At 42.0% G+C, this 19,963-nt stretch overlaps 1 protein-coding gene across 1 annotated transcript in view; it reads left to right on the forward strand.

Annotated features, from left to right (window-relative positions):
* Nucleotides 1–19,963, forward strand: part of Lama4 (laminin subunit alpha 4) — a 149,630-nt gene that overhangs the window by 71,779 nt on the left and 57,888 nt on the right. Inside the window, exons 9-12 of the mRNA XM_052163517.1 lie at nt 4,979–5,090; nt 7,991–8,158; nt 10,339–10,532; nt 17,297–17,413. Coding sequence (XP_052019477.1) covers nt 4,979–5,090; nt 7,991–8,158; nt 10,339–10,532; nt 17,297–17,413 — 591 coding nt within the window. The remainder of the gene's footprint in view (nt 1–4,978; nt 5,091–7,990; nt 8,159–10,338; nt 10,533–17,296; nt 17,414–19,963) is intronic.

The following is a 19,963-nucleotide window of genomic DNA, read 5'->3' on the forward strand; positions in this document are numbered from 1 at the left end:
CTTCTGCCCAGCTATTGGTTGGCTGTCGCCATCTTTATTCACCAATCACAATTAACTGGGGACAGGGCCACTCAATATCTTCTGTGCAGACTCTCTGTCTCTGAGGCACCAGTCTTGGGGACCTCAAGTTATCATTCGAATACAGGCAGCATTAGGGCCAACACATAGCAAAAGTATCTGATTCTTCCAAAAAGACCGGATGGGAAAACTGGGTTTCTAGTCTAGAAGCATTAAAGACCTGACACTTCACAGTTGCTGTGATAGGTACTAAGAGATTTGAAGTAAACACAGGCCCTGCTCTCAAGGTGCCACAGTCTAGCAGAGAGCAGATACATTTATTTTAATGATGTGTCCTTTAGCAATGGGTCCTGGTACAGGAGAAACTGTAAGTCTGATGAACAAACATTGAATCTTATTAGGGAAGGTTGCGTTGGGTGTTGGGAGTGACTAGGAGTTTATGGAGAACTTCTAAGCAGAGGAAAATGTGCCATAATGCAAAAGGTGTAAAAAATATGACATCTGAAGAATATTGACCTTGGCCTTGAAGTTGACTTTAAGTCTAAGACAACAGGCACAAATTAACAGTCAATGATATCATCAACAGCTAAATGTTGAAGTCATTGCAGTGTTTACAATGAAACAGCTGATTAGATTTGCATTTCAAAAGTATTCTCTCATCTGTATAGAGGAGGTCCAGGAAGAGTATGGAGGTGGGGTACAAAGGGAGACTGCCAGAGGAAATGGGGAAAGAGAAATCGGTTCCTTCCTTGCCGTCACTTGTAAAGAAGTGTGACAGACCAAGACTGGGGAGATGTAAGAGGAGAAAAGCAAGGCTGACAGGCAGGATAAAATGGGTCACATGACCAATTAGAAGTCACATGACCAATTAGAAGTCACATGCCCAATTAGAAGTCACATGCCCAATTAGAGTCATGACCAATTAGAAGTCATAGGAGGAAGGAGGGAAGTTCCTTAAGGGTGGAATGGATAAGTAAGATTAATAGTACAGATTGAATTACTCTGGACAGTTTAAGTTTGAGGTAGGTTCCTGTAGATGTCCAGAGATATCTAGAGCCTCAGGTCAGCAGCTCAGGCACTAGATGGGGGATATGCAGATGTCTCTAAACAGAAGGAAGAGAAGCCCACAGAAGTTGACATCCACCATTCAGGTTTGAGGAAACACACCAATATTCCTACTGTCTCCATTTACGCTTGTTTCCCAGAGCAGTGACTAAAACTCCTTTACTCTTGCTCACAAAAGAATTGTAACTTAAATAATAAAATTCATGGTGATCCTACAGATTGGTTATCATCATTACTTAATTCAAATAAATCTGAGGAAAATTTACCATTGGGGTGAATACATGATCAATCCTTTGTAATGGTGTAATTAACCAACCAGTTTATAACTATGGGTAATGTTTTAACTACAGGTTTTTGTTTCTGTTTTAAAGCAAGGCACATGCTGTTTGATCGCATGTGCATACCTTTATTTTCCTCCCATAAGGGAAGCTCCAGGAAATAAGTTAGCTCTTTAAAACATCCCTAAATACTGTATTATATTTGGTAATTTTTCAATTTCCAGGAATAAATGTCCACTTTACATCATTTCTATGTGTCTATCTAGATGGATGACCATCTAGACGGTTTCTGTTCATCTTTATGTCTCAGAGCACCCTCTGGTGTTCATTAGCTAAAAGTTTTCTTATAGATGTATCTCTCCACATTTTAAAGTTAAAAATAAGTTTAAAAACAGAGTCATAACAATGGAACATTTCTTTGAACTATAAGACCAAAGTATGCATATATATATATATATATATATATATATTGTGTGTGTGTTCAATTTAGAAAACAAGTCTCGTATTTTCTAAATATAGCATGTAAATGGGATCGAGCATAAACATTTTAATGTGTTATCTATCATATTTATGTTTTAAAAGCAGTGACGTGTGGTGTGAAGAATAAGATTCATTTTATTTTCTACATCAGCTAATTTTTAAATGATTACACATTTTTTTTTCTTGAGAAAACACACGATAAGCTCAGGAGAAGACTGGTGCTGGGGGGGAAGGGATAGGATGACTCAGAAGAGACTGTGCATTCGGGGAAGGCAGTTTAATAAGAGTCTGATGGCCGTGTTGCCTCTGGCAGATACCCCCATTTTGTAATAAGGAATCTTAGACTTGGCTGACAAATGGCTTTTGTCTTTCTTAGGGTTCCTTTTGCTGTGATGAAACACCATGACCAAAACAACCTGGGAAGGAAAGGGTTTTATATCACTCACAGTTACGTATAACAGTTCATTATCAAACGCAGAAAGGGCAGGAAGCTATGCAGGGAAGTAACCTAGAGGTGGGACTTGATGAGGAAGTCATGGAGACGTGCTGCTAACTGGCTTGCTCCCCATGTCTTGTTTAGACTGCTTTCTTGTAGAACCTAAGACTATCAGCCTCGGAGTGCCCCCCACCCCTGTGGGCTCAGCTCTCACCATCAATCACTAATTTAGAAAATGTCATACAGATCTTTCACATGTTTGATAAGAGTCACCCCAAGGTACTTTATACTGTTTGTGACTATTGTGAAGGGGGTCATTTCCCTAATTTCTTTCTCGGTCTGCTTCTCCTTTGAGTATAGGAAGGCTACTGATTTGCTTGAGTTAATTTTATAACCTGCCACTTTGCTGAAGTTGTTTATCAGCTGTAGGAGTTCTCTAGTGGAATTTTTTGGGTCACTTAGGTAGACTATCATGTCATCTGCAAATAATGATAGTTTGACTTCTTACTTTCTAATTTGTATCCCTTTGACCTCCTTATATTGTCTAATTGCCCGAGCTAGTACCTTAAGTACAATATTGAAAAGATAAGGAGAAATGGGGCAGCCCTGTCTAGTCCCTGATTTTAGTGGGATTGCTTCAAGTTTCTCTCCATTTAGTTTGATGCTGGCTACCGGTTTGCTGTATATTGCTTTTACTATGTTTAGGTATGGCCCTTGGAGTACTATTCAGCCATTAGAAACAATGAATTCATGAAATTTTTAGGCAAATGGATGGAGCTAGAGAACATCATACTAAGTGAGGTAACCCAGACTCAAAAGGTGAATCATGGTATGTGCTCACTAATAAGTAGATATTAACCTAGAAAACTGGAATACCCAAAACATAATCCACACATCAAATGAGGTACAAGAAGAACAGAGGAGTGGCCCCTTGTTCTGGAAAGACTCAGCGAAGCAGTATAGGGCAAAACCAGAACAGGGAAGTGGGAAGGGGTGGGTGGGAGAACAGGGGGAGGGAAGGAGGCTTATGGGACTTTTGGGGAGTGGGGGGCTAGAAAAGGAGAAATCATTTGAAATGTAAATAAAAAAATATATTGAATAAAAAAAATGCCCTACAGGCTTGCCTACAGCCAGTTAAGGCATTTCCTTCACTCTGATGACTTGTGTCGAGCTGACATAAAACTAACCAGTACAACTTTTAAGTGTTTCTTCTATAATAACGTTTCGCCGTCTTCTTCCTTAGCCACTATAGAGGGACACTTGCTTGGTTTATCCTAGAAAGGGCAAAAGCATTGCCAATGATATCATACCCTAATCCTCTGGGTAGAGCTCTCTATAAAAGAAGAGTTTGGAGCAACTACTTCCCTAGTCTGGAGAACTGGCTCAGTAACCTCACAGGACTCCATCCATATGACTTCAGCCTGCCATCCATGTGACCATTATAGTGCTTTATCACAAAGCTGAACCAATAAAGCACCAGAAAAGGCGAGCAGACCCTTATTAAATAAAGGCTGAAGATCTACTCCTCCTACCTACAAAAATTCAGCAATCTCTCTGTCCTGTCCAATGTCATCCTTAGTGCAATGGCAATAATGTTCTGACATTTAGGTCATCTCCTGTCTGACTACATACAGAAATGCACACACATATATGCATATGTGCACACATATGTACATGCCTATGAACATGCACATACTTTCTTCCAAAGCCACAGTGCGGTTGGGATTTAATGGTGATAAATACTTTATCGGAGCTCTGAAATAGAAGCACCACACTGAGTGGGAGTCAGCCCCTGGGAAATAAAGTTCCATTTACTCTATGCCAAATCCGCCTGGGCCATTATTTGCACACAAGGGCCATCAATGTTGATGGGGAATTGGAATGAAGCTCTGAAAATAGCAGTTATCCCAGTGAGTATTATCCTGTAATCTCTGTGGTGATTCAGTTTCAGCAGGGTTGGAGCACCCAGTAGGAACATTTCAGGATCTACCTTCTTTCTTTATCATTCCCTCTTTGACGATGTTTAAGCCCTTCAATCAGAATGCTATCCAAGTGATTGGCATACACAGGTCATTTCCTATTCTGGCATCCTGAGATACAGAAACAATTGCAAGGATAAGACACGTGTGATAAGTGGTTGGTTGGGACAGAGCCATGACTTATCGCCTTGGTATATCTGATTTTAATCGCATTCTAGGATCCTAGAACTGGTTATTACCTCATCTTCATGCATGATTCTTAGGACCATTCAGTATGTCATAGAGCTGGCACATGCCAGGAAAGTTCCTCATGTTTGTCAAATGAGTACTGTCTTAGGGTTTTACTGATGTGGAAAGACACCATGACCAAGACAAGTCTTATAAAGGACATTTAAATGGGGCTGGCTTACAGCTTCAGAGGTTCGATCCATTATCATCAGGGTGGGAACATGGCAGCATCCAGGCAGGCATGGTGCAGGAGGAGCTGAGAGTTCTGCATCTTCATCTGAAGGCTGCTAGGAGAAGACTGACTTCCATGGAACTCGATGAGGGTCTTAAACCTCACATCAACAGTGACATGCCTACTCCAACAGGGCCACACCTTCTAATAGTGTCGCTCCCTGGGCCAAGCATATACAAACCAACCACAAGTGCATTATATTCGCCCACCCTCATAGGTGAGTATACAACATACATCTAATGTTTATTTGTATAACTTGTAGGGAAGTCAAGCCTCAAGAAAGGGGACACTGGTTGAGAAGGCAAGCACGGATACAGTTGACCAAGCGACTCAGCTTGTCGAGCAAGCCCACACCATGAGGGACAAAATCCAGGGTAAATACCTTCTCTTCTGTTACATTTCATGCCAAGGAAACATTCAGTGTATAGTTGACAATTAAAGAATGGTTACTGTCAGGGATCACTATGTGCAGGAGCATACTGTTCAAAGGCTAGAGATTTTAGCTTCAATACAGTCTTCGTGGCAACTTTATTTCTGAACACCCCATTCCTATGGATTATCTCTCAATGTTCAAGAATAAATATACACAATCACTCTTGCTTGGCATTCCACTTGCATTTAATGCCGCACTCTCTTTCTAGTGGGGGGGAAACGTGGTGTCTTTAAACTGAAAGCGCTTAGTAGGAGTCACATTTTTTCCAGTTATTTGCAGCCCCCAAATATGCCTTCGGTATATGAATAAACCATGTCAGGAGTGGTTGCGCACACGTCTGATCCCAGGACTTCAGAGATAGAGGCAGGTGGATATCTGTGAGTTGAAGATGAGCCTGGTCTACAAGTTTCAGGCTAGTTTTGGGTCCTACTATAAACCCCTGTATCAAAAAAAAAAAAAATGGGGCCGGGGAATGAGGAGAATGAGAACATACCAGTCCAAATGGTCACCAGCACTTGGTGATGTTCTTCCTCAGTGACCAGCAGACAAGTTAGTAACTCAGGTTTGTAACCCAAAAAAAGGGACAAGGGCCTTGGAGTGACTCCTTGTCCTAAAGCACTATGGCAGAGTCTACCTGCTCTACTGGAGATTTCACTCATCTGAGCTCTGATTTCCACTAAGTACAGGCTGCATTTAAAGAGTGTTTTAACAGTGCCGTGAAAGCTGTTTTCAATTTCCCAACAGAAAGGGAAATTTGTTCTAGGATAAATAGACATTCCTCGGGTTAGAGTCAGCTAAGGTCTACTATTTGTTTCCATGGTTTTTTATTATGCCATATATCAAGAGCTGGGTGACAATACCAAATGCATCTCATGGCACAATGACAGTAAAGAGACTCACAGTGAGAGATTCATATCCTTCTACTGAGGAGCCAGGAGCATATTCTAAGCTAAGGGACATATAAAGCTAAGATTGATCTTTGCTTTGCTTCTTCAGATGCCTGTGAACCACAGGGAAAACAAATGGTGTACATTTCAGACTTGCTACCGCCTTCCTCCCTAGCTCATGTGTTTGCATTTTCTGATAAAATATTCCTCTCCTAAAGCATTGCTCTATTGATTTTTTCAAACAGTAAACCTAGAAATATTCCCTCATATTTATCCAATTGAGAAATAAATGCTCTGTTAGGCATCAAATAAAGTCAGGAGCCTTCTAAGCCAGACAGAGGGAGTAATTCACCTTTGCTATTTAACAAACTAGACCTTGGTCATTAGGTGCTTCCTGTGAAAAGAATCTGAGCCTTCTTGTCCTTTGGTCATGGCAAAGGATGGAGAAAATTTCCTAAGGAAAAGGAAGTAGGAAACTAATTTTCATCAGTTTTCGTTCCTTTAAAATATCGTGTGAATAGTCTCCAAAGACCAAGGCACAAATGTCATTGTCTGTATTGCTTTTTGCTAATCCATCCCAGACATAGCTAAAACAAAGCAGCCTGAAACTGAACAGAATTTACATCAAAATGCCAAATAATTCAGCTTTGACCCACCAAACCTGGGGCGGGGGTGAGAGTGGGGAATGGTTATGTTTGATTTATTTGAGGTTTACATTTTGTTTATTTCTAGAAATCATATTTTAGACTTTGAGTGAAAAGTAAATGTTTAAAGGTTTGATATTTGGGGTTGGGAGGGTTAGCACATGTTGATGTCTCTGTAACACAGTAATGTTTGGGGCATTAAAACTATCTATTCCCATTTATGTCCCTTCCTTCAAAATTCAGGAATACTAAACAGCATCAACAGTACGCCATTTCTCATTCCTAACCATGTTCAAAATAGCTGCCAGCAGGCAGCCTTCAGGCTGGTGCCCACATAAAATACAACTCCTTACCCTGGTGTGATTTATGTGACACCAGTGTTTGTCACCCATCTTATCTGGCCAACCACACAGATCGTCGTGAACCACAGACACACAATTTCATTATGCCGGGAAGATAAAGCACTTCCTCCCAGAGCCCCCAGAGAACAAGGGAGTCAAACAACCTCTCCTCTGATCATATGGAGTAGGAATGAGGGTGTCAAGGAACTGTTACATGCCGGAGTCTGGCCAAGTTACCTAATCCCTCTGAGCTTCAGTGGTCCGCTTGGTTCTAAACTCTTCAGCCTACATCAGATGTAGGGCAAGCAGACCTGGAAGTGAAATGGCCCAGTCTTAAATCTTCATCACAGAAGGCAAATAGAAAAATCATGTTATATGTATGTATGCGCGTATCTACATATATGACTTTAATATATGTAATACATTATTTGGAAAAAATGTGAGCAAAATGATCGCACAGTAATTTTTTAATCCTTTTACTAGCTTGATTGTAACACTATCTGAAAGGCTCAATTACAAATGTACTCTCATTTTGGCTTAGAGCTTTGTTTTGTTAAATCATTGATGACTAAAATGGAATTAATATCCCCCACTGCATGCTACAAGTGACAGGAGACACTGCCAAACATCTTTTCCAAGCCAAGTATTTCTATAAAATGGTGAACAAAGTCCCCGGACTATTGTGCCTTAAATATAAGTGTTCTTGAATCACCATGGATACCAGATGAGCGGAGAACTAAGGCAGGCTCTGAGGCAGCCCATTCCCATTCCCAGAGTGGTTTCCTCAGGTTGGCCTCTCTCCCCTCATGATGAGCTCCTGTGCTGACATCAACACTCACAGCACAGTCCCAGCTCAGCCTGGGAAGGAGCTCTCTTCCCACTCCAAGCTCAGTTTCAAGCCTTGCCACCAGACTGCCCAGTCCTGGGCATCCTTTTCTTGCTCCCATCTCACCGTGTTCTTCTTCCTAGAGATCAACAGCAAGATGCTCTTCTATGGAGAGAATCAGGAACTTGGCCCCGAGGAAATAGCTGAGAAGCTGGTGTTGGCCCAGAAAATGCTGGAAGAGATCCGAAGCCGGCAGCCGTTCCTCACGCACAGGGAGCTTGTGGACGAGGAGGCAGATGAGGCGCAGGAATGTATGTGTCTTCCGCTCCTGGCCAACACGGCATATGTCTTCTTTCTTTGTGGGACCAGGAAAGGACATCAAGGCGCAGGGCAACATTTGGTCAAACAACTAATTCTCAACATTCAGAGCTGTGTGGAATTTATGCACAGTCTTGGGGACTCATTCAGGAAATCCTGAAATTTTTTTTTGATCAAAAGTTTTTGATCCAGGCCCAACTTTGAGAATTCTATGCAGAATCCTCCTAACTTTTACTACTACGAAGAAAGAATAAAGGCTTAGAAGTTGATGGATAGAAGAAATAAAAATAAAATTCCCAAGCCTATACTGAGAGAAATTGTATAGAAAATGACAGCAGTGCTGATGTTCTGATGGCCCTGAGTTTTGATAAGTTTTAATCTCCAATAGAAACATGGCATGTCCTTCATGATAAGTGTAAACTTCAATGTGCACAAAGTAGTGTTATTTGATGCCTGAGTTGGTTACTACAGAGCTCATCAATTGTTACCTGCCAATACACCCACAGAGCTCACCAACTGTTACCTGCCAATACACCCTGAGCGTATTAATTTTAAACCATAACTATTTATTTGATCCTGATTTTATAGGGTGGTTATTCAGGCTAACCTCAACCTTCATGCTGAGCTCTGTTCTATGTGGCATAGGTGAAATTCACTCCTGTGAATTTCGTGCTAGGACTAACCAGGCAGGTTGGGCATCTCCCTCCATGTAGTCTTTATCTCATGGAGAATAGCCTGGACTTGTTCACATGGCACAGGAGCCTCCTGAGAGGGAAAGAACAGAAAGGTCAAGGGCTCTTTAAGCCTGGCTTGGAACTCAGTCAGATCACATCTGTTCTCTTAGTCAGGACCAGCCTGGATTCAGAGTAACATTGGTTACATTTTCAGTGAAAAAAAGTTGCAAAGAATCTATACATTCAACAAAGGAATTTACAGATTTTCATATCAGATTTCAGCAGTTGCTGATATTTCATAATACTTCCATTCATACCTCAGAATTGTAGTTAATACATCCATTGCTAGATCTTAATACATTAATAGAGATAGATTGGCAAATTAATAAAAACATAAATTGAAAAGCTATTGGTTTGAATTTATGTTAGCTATTTTTACTTATATTACTGTCACATGTCATATATATTTAATTATATATATTTTATTTTTCACATTTAAAAATCCACTATAAGAAGGGGCCTGAGAACTTTATTAGATTGTTGGAGAATCTATGGAGCTGTGAAGGTTACCGGGCTCATGTCCTCTTCCCCCAGACGCTGTCCCATCAGCCTTTGCTATCAGTTACTGAGGATACCAGAGAAAGTGTTTATTGGCATAAAGGTTTATTATAACAACAAATAAAGTCTTCCCATCAGGGAGAGCGACAGGAGACTTTCAGGTCAGTCAGGCCAGCTGGAGCTCCAGCATGGGAGCCAGATGTTCCTAAGCTCCTTGGCTGTTTTGAAATTTAACCAGATGTCCCTATGAAAAAGAAACCAACTACTTCTCTCTCTTAGTTTCTTGAAATAAATGGATTCTAAACATTTTCTCTACCGAGTCAGGAACTTGTATATTTCCCTCATACTAAGGAAAGGAAAGGCAAGCTTTAACAGGACTGTCATTCTTTTCTGAGGATGGGGCGGGGCAAGAATTATGGTATCTAATATATAAATGTGCCTAGGAGCCAAGAAAGAGACTTTAAGAATATTGTGTTGTTGCTATTTGATCTTTATCCCACCCAAAACCTCCATTTGAGTTTGGCCTAAGGTACTAACTGGAAACACTGGGGTAAAGTGGGAAGAACAGCATAGGCACTTGTTCCATCACTGACTGGAAAACTTTGGTTATTTCTCATGGGAATAACTATATGTATATCCAGTTTTCCTTTATAAAATAAAACTATGGACAATCTAGGTAATAAGCAGAAAGGTATAGCAGCCTAGATTTTGCACAAGTAGAAGTGTAATCCTCTTAGAAAAGTAATCAAGCCCTTCCTTTAGTTCATGTGTCAGGAGCTCCTAAATCCAACAGAAAAGCATCTCTCCCTTAACCAGAAACGGTGGGGCTACTTTGGCGAACCCCTCTCCTGTCTTGATCACTGAAGCAGACAGGAGCTGCGGTTCTTTCTACTTTGTGAAACGCAGGAGCCCAGACTAAATCTGTCTCCATTTCTCCTCAGTGCTGAGCCAAGCCGAGAACTGGCAGCGGCTACACAATGACACCCGCTCTTTATTCCCCGTGGTGTTGGAGCAGCTGGATGACTACAATGCTAAGCTGTCCGACCTCCAGGAATCCATTAACCAGGCCCTTGACCATGTCAGGGATGCAGAAGACATGAACAGAGCCATCACTTCCAAGCAGCGAGACCATGAGGTACAGTGGGAGGCAACTGGAAATGTATGTGGGGCAGAGACAGACCGAACTTATACCAAGAAAAGGTGACTGACATTCAAAACTTTAAATGTTGGTATCCCTAAGCACTCATATTTTAAATATGGTTGGGTTTTTTGCTATTGTAAATTACTACCATATCTGAGCCTTAAATTCAGTTGAAGTGTGATAAATGTTTAGTCTTTGCTTAGGTAAGAATGAGGTCGTGTCAGTGCCTGTACATGAGACTATACTGCTTTCTCCAGAGAGCAAGGACTATTCCAGAAACATACATCTGCCCAGAACTATGCCTTTTGGATGTTTGAAGGCATGGTTTTAGAAATGTGTAATTTTTGGAAAGGAATTTTCACAGGCCACCAAAAACAGCTGTAGAGAACGGGGGTTAAACCCAAGCTAAAACCACACAAACACAAAAAGGTGAGGGAAATTCTAAGTACTGCCATAGCGTGCCCAGCCTCTGACGGCCACACCCACACCCACAGAGCCGGGAAGTGCTGACCGTGTGTCTACTCCACGCCATACTTGTGGTCCCCACCACCACCAGTGAAGAACCATCCTCACAGGGATGACACAAGTAAACTTGGACATGTTTGTAAAACCTAAGGCTAAAAAAAAAAACCACATAGACAAATAGAAATGGCCAGTACCAAATCCACCAGTTCATTTGAGTACTTTATGGTCAACAAGATCAACTTAAACTTGGTCCACTGTTGAAACTCTCAGTCATCACTGCCCCTCAGCAGGTTGTTGTAAAAGTTCCCAAATAAAAATAACTTGTACTCACCACATTTTTCTAACAGGAGCAAACTCCTATTAAGTACTTTTTTTTTTTTAGAATGATAGTGGCCAGTGTAGCATTTAGTAAAAGGGACAACATGCCTAAAGTTAGTATAGCCTAAAGTATTGTTTAAAGGTCACTGCAGGGGTCTACCTGCCCTGCAACTTCCTATTTGCCTCTGCCACATTCCATCAACTGCAAGACACTCTGGTTTTACCATCTAAGCAATTTCTGTCTGCCATTCTTCTACAATTTCTTTCATTCTGACCTTTGTTATTTCCCAGTCAATGACCTCGTTCTATTTCTCCTCCATCCTTCCGCTCCTTCAGGCCGCCCACCCCACCCTGCCGAGAGAACCCCATCCGCTAATAGTTCTCACAGAGGCTGCTTGCTCTCACTGGAAGCTCTTCATTGTTTCCTCGCCACGTATAAAGATGCTATGGATGCCAAATCTGTGGACCACTCGATGAGTTATAACATAAGTTTGGAGCTTTGTGATAATCATTTTCAGAAGAAAACCAAATAAAAGCATATCTTGAGTCCAATCTTGCATAAGTGCTTGGAATTAACCTTTGCTATAGAGCAACATTACCACACAGGTTAGAGGTATACATTTAGATCTTCAAACAAAAGAGCCACTCGTTACTTATATCTATACTACATCTCCAATAAACTCCAGTGCAATCTGAAAATCATAGCAGCTCACAATTGGAATATTTTCATCAAATCAATGAATGTTTACTGATGTGTTCATTTGTACCAGCAGTTATGATGGTTGGTTTAGAGGTTCAGAGATAAAGAATACATAATTCTATGGTAGCATGGGGCTTATAGCTTAGAGGAAGCTTCATCCATTCACAGATGACACAACAGAGAAACACAACTGTGTACCTGGCATTATGAGACTGCTTCTGCAGGAAGAAGTAAAGCGTGACTAAGGTAGTCAGGTGAAGAGAAAGTGAAGGTGGCCTTTCAGGTAGGCAGGGACTGCCTGAGCTGAATGCGTGAACCAAGGAACAGAGAAAAAGGTAAGACTAATGGGGCGGTCCAAAGAGGGCTCCATGGGCCATGGAAAGGGCTTAGACGCCTGTAAGACAGAGCCTTCAAATGATGTTAACCATTGCACACTAACAAACGTGTAATAGGCTGCAAGCTAGCACAGAAACATCAAGCAGAAATATGATGAAACGTGTGTAAGACGTGAGTTATCACAGCAACTCATTTGAGCACGTCTCGGGGCTCACTAATGAAGACTTCCAAACAGTTCAATACGGAGAGTTCGTTACGAAAAGGAGATATTATCAGCCCAGACCATGCCCCACCAGACAATGACTTGGGAGACCACTTAGAAAACCCAAGCATAGACCCGAACCCTTAGCCATAGAAGGAAGGCTTCATTACAGGACAAAAGAAGCTAAGATCTGCCTTGATGTATTAGCAAACCCTACCGGGTTCTCTCTTCCAACTGTGAGCTGTCCATCTCAGTCAGGGCTTTGTCTTCTGCGTAGACCTTTCCCAGAGAACACACTCTGCTATGTTTTGAGTCACCACGCTCGTCTCCACTGACTTACTTTTAAGGCCCTGTGATCTCCATAACCAATGGGAGTGTCACACAATGGGCTGAAGACTAAAGCGCAGGCATGCGTGGGTGACGGGCGGCTCTGCTAGTATTTGGCAAATAATGACATGTGTCAGGACTTTGTCAGAAGCAGTAAGTGAACGCTGTCGCCTGTGCAAAGCGACTTCAGTTCTAAAAGTAAACGCATGCCAACCTAGCTCTTAATTAAAATTTTCTTATGCACATTTTTAGAAAACCCTCATGGATGCAGATATCAGGAATTTGGCATTTCCGTGATTTCAGACAGATGGTAGGCCTCTTTTAGCTTAGTTAAACAAATCCTTCTACTAAGTACAAATGAACAACGTGAGCAGAATTTTAGGAAAAGAACAACAGGGCGCACAGCACTTTAAGCTTCTGTCTGTCCTGCTGCTGCTTCTTCCTAGCTAATGGTCAGCACTTGCCAGACAGTTGCAACAGTGTTTCTTGACGCCTATACAAAAGCTGCCTCACAGATATGGAGGCCATGTTGTTCCCCCTCTTTCCTTCGCTCACGTGGTTGTGCCCAGTTCCCTTATCTAATTCTGTCCTGTCCTTGATCTAGGCTACATGACACATTACATCGCATGTCTCACTTACTATCCTTATATCCTTTTATTCTTACATCTATGAACACTCTGTGAAAACTATGGAAACCACCCACCCTTGCATGTCACTCCCATCTATAGACACATATGGGTACACATGCAATACAGTCCTGCTATGAGAAACATGTTCGGCTATTTATACATGTCAGGTTGGCAGACAAATTCAGGTAGTCCTTCTCAAGCCCAGGCTAAGAAAATGACCATCAGAAGGAGCCCCCCCCCTCTTCTACACTGATATAGCCCTGAATTGTAGCAATGCAATCATCTTTAATACATTTAGGGTATAGTCTATGATCCAGTTCCAAAGGTATTACTGGATGTGTATCTGTGTATCTTCTGTGTGTGTGTGTGCATGTGTGTGTGCATGTGTATGCCTATGTGCATGTGTGCACCTGTGGTTCACCTTTTGTCTATCCCCACTAAAATCTTAAGCACCCAAAGGGCACTGCTCCTGCTGTACATGAATTCTGTCTTCTCAGAATCTAAAATGATGTCTCGAATGCATCAGTTTTATTTGTCAACAGATGAGTATAAACAGGGACATGGAGTACCCCCACCTACTGTGTAATCCAGATACTGTCTGTGAATACTGATTGTTCTTGATGATCAATACTCTTTCCAATACTAACTAGACTCTCAAATGACTAGACACTATTACTGACACTCTTTTTCCTATGTCTCCATGTTTAAATGTTATGAAATTTTATTTTCTTCCAATGGAAAAAAATTAAATACTAGGTTTTAATTTAATTAATTAAAACCTAGTATTTTGGCTATATAGCAGCATTTCCTTTAACAAATTTGAATGAGTAAGACCTTATTAGAATTTGATTCTGTGCTTTAGAATATGATTTTTTTTAATTTTTTTATTCGATATAATTTATTTACATTTCAAATGATTTCCCCTTTTCTAGCCCCCCACTCCCCGAAAGTCCCATAAGCCCCCTTCTCTTCCCCTGTCCTCCCACCCACCCCTTCCCACTTCCCCGTTCTGGATTTGCCGAATACTGCTTCACTGAGTCTTTCCAGAACCAGGACTGCCAAATTTTTATTCCTTTAAGTAATTAATTGGAGAGATAACATCAAATCCATGGCCTTGTGCATAGTAGGAACATGTTTTACTACTGAGTAATATCCCTAGTCCCAAACTTAAGAATTTTGGCAAAATATTGTTTTCTTTCACTGAAAATAATTTTTCCGTCACGTAATATATGTTGGTTATGGTTCTCCCCACCACATCCCCTCACAGTTCCTCCCCAACCCCGCCTCCCTTAAGGATTCATTCCTTTCTGTCTCTCATTAGAAAGCAAACTGGCTTCTAAGGTATGGTAATAAGATAAAATATGACATAATAAGATAAACAAAATCTAACCTTAGAATAGTACAAAACAAACAGAAGGAAAGGAGCCCAAGAAACAGACAGAGAGACCCACTCGTTCACCACAATATATGCACAAAGAACATGTAGGGTAAAAATTGAGAGAAATATATATATAATATATAACATATATGGGTGTTATATATCATATATCATTTATATATAACACGTTATCTATATCATGTATATAATATTATATATAACATATATTAAGATGTTTTAATATTAAAGGAAAAACCCTGATATAACATTATAAGACACCTAACATAACATTATGAGGCAAGGAACCTCTGAAGCACTGGTGGAGCGTTTTTTTCTGTTGGCCATCTAACTGCTAAGCATGCAGCCTTACCCCTGAGAGTCATTTGTTTCCTCAGTGAGACTCCCTTGGAGAAAACGGAACTTTCATTTACAGTATTTATCAGTTGGAAAAGGTTTCTGGGCTGGGGAAGAGGGCTCGTGTCCTTTTCTCCTTGCAGCTCTCTGAGCACGGGCCCTGTGCACGGCGCCTCTGTGTCTGTGAATTCCTGTGATCGTGTTCATTTAGACGGTTTCTCTGGTGTCCTCCGTCCTCCTCTGGCTCTTACACTCTTTCTGCCTCCTCTTCCTTAGGGTTCCCTGATCCCCTAGAGGAGAGCTCTGATAGAGGCACCCTGTTTAGGGATGAGTGTTCCAAGGTCTGCAGACTGTCTGGCTGTGGGCATTTGTTCCTGTCCGCTGCAGGAGAAAGCTTCTGTGATGATGTCTGAGCAAGGCACTGAGCTATGAATACAGCAGAATGTCATTAGGAGTCACTGGACTGCTGTGTTCTCTTAATAGAACAGTGATATTTGGTTTTACCCTAAGTCTCTGGACTATCTAACCTCAGGGATTGTATCACCCAAGCAGTGTCAGATATGGGTTCCATCTCATGGGATGGGCCTGAAGTCAAATCAGATATTGGTTGGTTGCTCCCGTGAGCTCTGGGCCACTATTATACTAGAAAATCTTGCAGGCAGGACACCAATGTACGTGCTCCCTGCCCACCCTACTTGTCCTCCCCATTCCAGTCACTCTTCAACTCTTTGTATCTCTTCATCTCTTCTGGACTGTTTTAGCTATCTTGGTGTGTGTGTGTGTGTGTGTGTGTGTGTGTGTGTGTGTGTGTGTTTCCACATAGTGCTTAAAATTGTCCTTACAAGGTCTGTGAAAAATTGTGTTAGAATTTTGATGAGAACTGCATTGAATCTATGCCTTGCTTTTGGGAGTGCGGTCCTTTTTGCTTTATTAATCCCAGCAATCCATGAGCATGGAAGATCTTTCCATCTTCTTATTTCTTCAACTTGTCTTCAATCTCTTAAAGGTGTTCTTTTTTTAATCATACAAGTCTTCCACTTGTTTGGTTAGAGTTACCCCATGATTTTATATTATTTGAGGCTATTGTGAAGGGTGTTGCTTCCCTTTCTTTTTTTTCTTGTCTTTTTTTTAAAAAAAGATTTATTGATATATTATATGTAAGTACACTGTAGCTGTCTTCAGACACTCCAGAAGACATAGTCAAATATCGTTATGGATGGTTGTGAGCCACTATGTGGTTGCTGGGATTTGAACTCGGGACCTTCGGAAGAACAGTCAGTGTTCCGCCTCACTTGTTCTTCCCATTTCTCCAGCCCCTATTTCCCTGATTTGTCAGTCCATTTGTTGTTTATATACAGGATGGCTACTGATTTTGATGAGTTAATTTTTTCATCCAACTACTTGGCTGAATGTGCTTATTAGCTATGGGTGCTTACCAGCAGAATTTTTAGGGTCTCTTATGTTTTTGCTTTTGTTTTTGTTTTGTTTTGCTTTGCTTTGTTTTGTTGGTTTTTGGTTTTTTGGAGACAGGGTTTCTCTGTATAGCCCTGGCTGTCCTGGAATTCACTCTGTAGACCAGGCTGGCCTCGAACTCAGAAATCCGCCTGCCTCTGCCTCCCAGAGTGCTGGGATTACAGGCATGTGCCACCACTGCCTGGCTTCTGTTGTTTTAAATCATATCATCTGCAAATAAAGATAACTTTGATGTCTTCCTTTCCATTTTGTGTCCCCTTGATCTCCTTCAGTTGCTTTATTGCTCTAACTAGAACTTCAAGTACTATACTGAACACCTATAGAGATTGGAAACCTCATCTTGTTCCTGATTTTAGTGGAATTACTTTGAGTTTCTCTCCATTTCAGTTGATGTTAACTGCCTTTCTTATGTGGTGATGTCTCTTGTATCCCTAATCTCTCTAGGACTTTTGGCAGGAATGGATGTTAGAGTTTTTCAAAGGCCTTTTCTGCATCCAATGGATGGTTCTGTCCTTCAGTTCCCCCCCCCCCCCATGATGCAGTCACATCCTCTCTCCTTTGTTTTCCTTCCATCAGAAACAACACGAGAGAGTGAAGGAACAGATGGAAGCCGTGGGCGCCTCTCTGAGCATGTCTACAGACTCTCTCACCGTACCTCGGCTCACTCTTGAGGAACTTGATGAGATAATAAAGGTAAGAGCACACCTGGATTGCTCAAGCTTGCCGTGATAGCAATTTTGAACAGCAGCTCAGCGTCAGAGGAATCCAATTCAATTCAAGTTACTAGGATTGTGAAATAGTGTCAGGTAATGGGGACCTCTAATTTCTTGTATTACACAGTAGCTCCTAGCACACACAGCTACTTAAATTTCAATTTCATAAAAGTAAGTAAAATTAGAAATTCTACAGTGTTCGAACCAGCTACGTTTCACATCCTCAAGAGCCACATGTGGCTAGCAATTTTGATGACATGGATACGGTCACAGTAAAATCTATTAAAGTACTAGATATAGTTAAACAGATCATCCTTAAAAAAAGAAAACATGTTCAACACTCTTAACTATCAAATTACAACCACTTTGAGAATCCATCTCATGTCAACCAAAATGGCTATCATTGAGAAAACAAACACTGGCCAGGATGTAGGGGGAAACTAACCTTTATTCACTACCGTTTGGTAATGTAAACTTATGTAGCCATTAAAGAGTAGAACTACCTACCATATGACCCAGCTGGACCCCTCTTGGTTTTAACACTGAAGGACTGAGTCAACATACCACAAAGATCTTTGTATATCCTACACTATTCACAATAGATATGAAATGAAGCCAACCTTGATGTCCATCAATAGACGAATAGGAAGAAATAAAGAAAAATGATATCATGGTGTTTGCAAGCGAATGTCTAGAACTGGAGACCGTTGTGTGAAATGGAATAAGCCAGATGTTAGCGTGGACCAACTCAAAGCCCTGGATCTGGGCCTGGGAGGTATCCGAGCCAGTCCGCCTGCCAGCTCTCCTACACCCGTACCACCGGGGTGAGCGCTCCAGCAGTGCCTCACTTAGCTCATCTAATGCCACAACTAGCAAGGGACAGAACCAGCCCTCCTGCTCTCACGCCCTCAGAGCCTGCCCATCCTCATCCTCACCCACATCGTGATGGCCCCAACAATCAGGGTCAGCTCTGCGGTGCCACCCAGGTGAGGGGCGGGGCTGGCTTTTCTGAGTGCTGCAGCCTGTGAGGGGCGGGGGCAGCTCCCCTCCTCTCATACCCTGTGCCAGCTCTCCCAAGATGCCCAGGTGAGGAGAGGAGCCAGTTCTGCACAGTCCCCAGACATCAACATGTCCCTGGGTGGCAGCCCAGACTACAGATGTCTTTGGTGGTAACAGACTCCTGCTGCTGCAGAGCCATGGACCCAGGTGTAGCCTCAGTGGCAGCACAGGCCAGGACCTCACCATGGCCTTAGGTGGCATCACTGGCTACTCAGATCAAGCTGTTCCTCACTACCCTCAAGTCTCGAGTTCTGCATCTCTTCATTGTTCCCCGCATCTTTCTGTTTCTTTCTCTTCCATTTCTTCACCACTTACTTGCTCCACGTAGTGATCCCCAGGGTCTCTGGGTGTCTGGAGTCATCTCAGGAGTGCTGTGCTCTGCCCGTGCAGTGTGGCACCAGAAAGGGGACATCTCAAGCATATCACCCACTCTTAGGCTGCTGCTCTCTAGTGCTAATTGCCTTGCGTCCCTTGTGAGGTTGCAAAGGAGGCTCCTAACAGATGCATTTGCCTCCACTGTGGCCCTTCTTGATGCATTTCCATTTGTTAGTAAAAACACAGTTTTAAAATATAACCAAGCTACATGATTTCTTCTTCTGAACTTCTCGTGATGCTTTAGATCAGAACCACATGAGAACCACACTCCACCATGACGCATGAGGCACTGTGTGACCTAGCTCTCACCCACCTGTCTGACCTCATGCTTCGATTTACTCTCTCCCTCACTCCTCACACAGCAGCTCATCAAACTCATCTCAAAAACATCAAATTCAGTCCTCGCTCAAGACCTGTGTGCCCACTGTCCCTAGATCTTTAAATGGCTTGCATCACCATGACGAGTTAATCCAAGAGGTCCTCTTACCTTCAACCACTATCCACCCCAGGCTACATGTTGCATTTTGTTCAAAATATCCTCTGCTTTCTAAAATTAGCTTGTCCACTTCTGTGACCACTGCTGTCTGGGCCAGCCCCCTCGACTACAGCCCTCGAAAGCAGCAACTGTGTTCTGTCTTCACTCCGAGAGTGTTGGGTAGCCATGGACTGGGCACAGAGTAGACATTTGTTAAAGGGACAACGAGATAGTGAGTGACCATGGAATGCAAGTAGTTATTTTTTCTGTTTATATCATTCAAAACAGTGTGACCAGCCAAATGGCTAAAGGCTTAATATAACTTCTAGGAAATACATTTTGTGTGTTACAAACCGTGCTCCAGTCTACAGACATAAAAACAAGGAGAACGCAGTTTCTGACTCCTATGCATTTGTAATATCATCTAGGAGTTTGTCATATTGTGATTGAATAATCCTTTACATGATTAAAGTAGAGTAAGGATGGATAACAGACTTACAGGAACACTGTCTCACCCAAGAAGTTAGAAATTCCTGTAGGATGTATTTCCAAACAGAAGGGCAGGAAGATGCAGAGGTACATAAACCCTCTGTACAGTAATTTAAGCCTGAAACGGACAAG

Source organism: Apodemus sylvaticus, chromosome 19 (assembly GCF_947179515.1).
Source record: "Apodemus sylvaticus chromosome 19, mApoSyl1.1, whole genome shotgun sequence".
In the NCBI taxonomy this organism is placed as follows: Eukaryota; Metazoa; Chordata; class Mammalia; order Rodentia; family Muridae; genus Apodemus; species Apodemus sylvaticus.